Raw genomic sequence first — 3,085 nt, 5'->3', positions numbered from 1 at the left:
TGCTTCGCACCTCGCCTCATTCTTCATCCTCATTACAAACGTATCAAAATTTCATTAATCATCTATATTTATTATTTTGTTCTATTTATCTTGTATATCCTTATTTACTTTTTCTATTTTATTTTATTTTATTTTATTTTATTTTATATATTTTCCATTTATGTTCAGTTATTGGTTATAGTTATCACTCGATATATATATATATATATATATATATATATATATATATATATATATATATATATATATATATATATATATGTGTGTGTGTGTGTGTGTTTTTCCTTTCATAATGGTAAGAATCAAAGTTCCTTACGTCCTTTTGTTAGTTAGTTAATGTAAAACGTAATACTAAATTATTTCAATAAAGCACATAGACCACCAACTGTATCTCGCACCTAAAATCCTTTTCATCACTCACCTCACAGAGGGCATAACCCTCTTATAGTTGCTAGCCGCTTTGGCTAGCCGGAAGAAAGAAAACTTTGCGCTACCAGCAGCATCCCATGTTACTTGATATCCTACGGTACGATCGGGATCACGCCGCACCTCCAACTTACGTCGATACTCCTCTCCAGCATTTCATGACCTTCTATCATTTACAACTAGATGATGCTGCAGTGGATCCCGAAATTTTTCACATCTATGAACCACGTGAGCTTTCATCATTCATCTACCCATCATATGCACCGTAACTACCTATTAACATGGACTTCCTCTGTCTTAATTAGTTCCTGAATCGCCCCAGGAACAGAAGATAACTTGCATTCGTCAGTACTAACAAAACCCTGTGATGTGGCGTCCAGAGCACTGCACTTCATCTTAATCTACTTCTCTGCCCACTGCATCTTGCACTAAAATCATTCAGTTTTGCTTCGCCGTAATTCAGCATGGCATGCTAATAAATGTATTATTTTCTACAGTATTATTGTGGCACACTTGGCCTCCCATCATATTATGTTTGATCCTTATTATATGTTATTTTGCACTCTTCAATCACCTCTCTGTATGTATGTGTACTCAATAAATGAATAAATATTAAATATGTACAACTCTTAGACCAACCACATTAAAGTGCAATCAAGTTTTCTACCTATGAAGCACTTACCCGAAGAAAGGGCAAAACTTTTTAAACGGAACGACGGACCAAAAAAAAAAAAAAAAAAATCTTTGCACTGAAATAACAGACAAGTAACATGCGAAAGTAGTAGTCATTTTCTGGTGTTTCAACACCTCATTTTTTACAGTGTATGCTTTGCTTATTACAGAGATAAACAAATTAGAGTAGATTTGTACTATAGTGTCAAATCCTGAGTTCCGTCTGTTGAAGCGAATACGGAAGATTCTTTCGCTTTTAAAACATTTATTTGTTGACGAATCTATAAATGTGAATCAAGGTGAGGAATTCATCTAAAGCAAATGTTTAATGAGGAATTCGACCAAACAATATTAAAAACTAAAGAGAGATTTACATGAAATCCCTCAGCTGTTTGTTGCTACAGTCACAAACAATTTAAAAGTTTCGAAGTATTGCTACTACTGAATTTCCTAGACTGCAACAATCAAGTTTTAGAGTTGACTTGAGTTGATTTTGAGTTCATCGTTCCTTTCCGCAGTGAGGCTATATGAGACGGAACATACTGATTAACGTGGAATCCGAACAACATGAGCTCCCGCCGGGAATCAAACCCGGGTTTCCCATGCTAAAGGTGCGCAGGCTAACCGCTTAGTTAAACAACCTTTCAAATTTGAAGCCAACAAATATTTTAGTCAACATTAAATATTCGAGCCAACAACAAGGCCGGCAGTAATATTTTAATGACCTTAGATATGTTATAAAAGTTCCTTTCTCAATTTGTATAAATTACTATATGCGCAAGATGTACAGGGTCGTATCCAGAAGTAGTAGGACTGATTTTTTCCCGCGCGCGCAGAGCAAATTGGGGGGGAGGCTGCAAGGCCGGATGATATGGAGGGAATCCTTGGGAACAGGTGTCTACCGGCGGCAGTCGCCTGCGTGCGTTAGTTGTGTGTGGACCACTGTGTTAGTGACGCCTCGTCGTCAGTTGCGATGGAGCGAAATTTGGAGCAGCGGTACGCAATCACGTTTTGCGTCAAACTGGGAAAATCAGCGACCGAAACCAAGGACATCCTTACGCAGGCCTACAAGGAGGATACCATGAGTCGCACAACCACCCCGTAGAAAAGAAGGCCAGAATGTCGAAATCGAAAGTGAAATCGATGTTGATTATAGTTTTGACCGTCGTGGTATGGTCTATAAGGAGTTTGTACCTCCTGGACAGAGTGTAAATGCAAGATTTTACGTGGAAGTGCTCACACGGCTGCGAAAGCGGATCACACACGTGCGACCAGACCTGGTGGGGAAATGGAAGCTCTACCATGACAACGCGCCGTACCACGGCGCGTGGATTATGAGGAATCTCCTGACCAAATTTGGCGTTTCCACGTTGCCTCCCCCTACAGCCCTGATGTTTCACCGCCGGACTTCTTCCAGTTCCCCCTATCAAGAGGCAGCTGACGGGGCATCGTTTCGACTCGGTGAAAGCTTTCCAAGTGGCGACGGCATTCCGGAGGACGACTTCCAGAAGGCATTCGCGACCTGGAAGGCTCGCTACCAGAAGTGTGTGAATGCCCAAGGGGCCTATTTTGAAGAATATCAAGTCAATGTACCAAAATGTTCAGTAATTTAAAAAAATCAGTCCTATTACTTCTGGATACGACCCTATAGCACTTCGCTTTATCTTTTGATACTTCGCATAGCCGAAGGTAGAGATTTCAGCGCACGTTGCGAAGTAGAATTCGGTGACCCCTACATTTACCATACCAAACTTTTGGCGCCTCTTTTTTTTTTTTTTTTTAATAGAAGAGAAGCAGCTTTTATTGTTATGTTATGCTGAATTGTTATCTAGCTAGTTGGATAGAAAATTGCAACATCCAGAAACGATCATTACGAATTCTTTTACAAATAAGAACTGTTTTGAGAACGCTTTTTCGGACTAAAACTTCACAAATCCACCCTTAGTTGTATATAAAACCATTTGTAAGCCGTTATGGAAATTTACAG

At 39.4% G+C, this 3,085-nt stretch overlaps 1 protein-coding gene across 1 annotated transcript; it reads left to right on the top strand.

Annotated features, from left to right (window-relative positions):
• The first annotated feature begins 2,270 nt into the window (after nucleotides 1-2,270).
• On the top strand, nucleotides 2,271-2,711 carry LOC145666212 (uncharacterized). The gene has a single exon (XM_081733278.1). It carries the CDS (start codon nucleotides 2,271-2,273, stop codon nucleotides 2,709-2,711), a length of 441 nt encoding a protein of 146 aa, XP_081589404.1.
• Nucleotides 2,712-3,085: the final 374 nt, after the last annotated feature.

The sequence above is a fragment of the Thermobia domestica genome, chromosome 12 (assembly GCF_964235325.1).
Source record: "Thermobia domestica chromosome 12, izTheDome1.hap1.1, whole genome shotgun sequence".
Lineage (NCBI taxonomy): Eukaryota > Metazoa > Arthropoda > Insecta > Zygentoma > Lepismatidae > Thermobia > Thermobia domestica.
Note: the sequence above shows the minus strand (reverse complement) of the source record. Positions and strands in the feature narration are given on the sequence as shown.

Bases quoted from the DNA above. Each gene is read 5' to 3' on its own strand.
- LOC145666212 (XM_081733278.1), top strand. From the start codon at position 2,271: ATGGTCTATAAGGAGTTTGTACCTCCTGGACAGAGTGTAAATGCAAGA.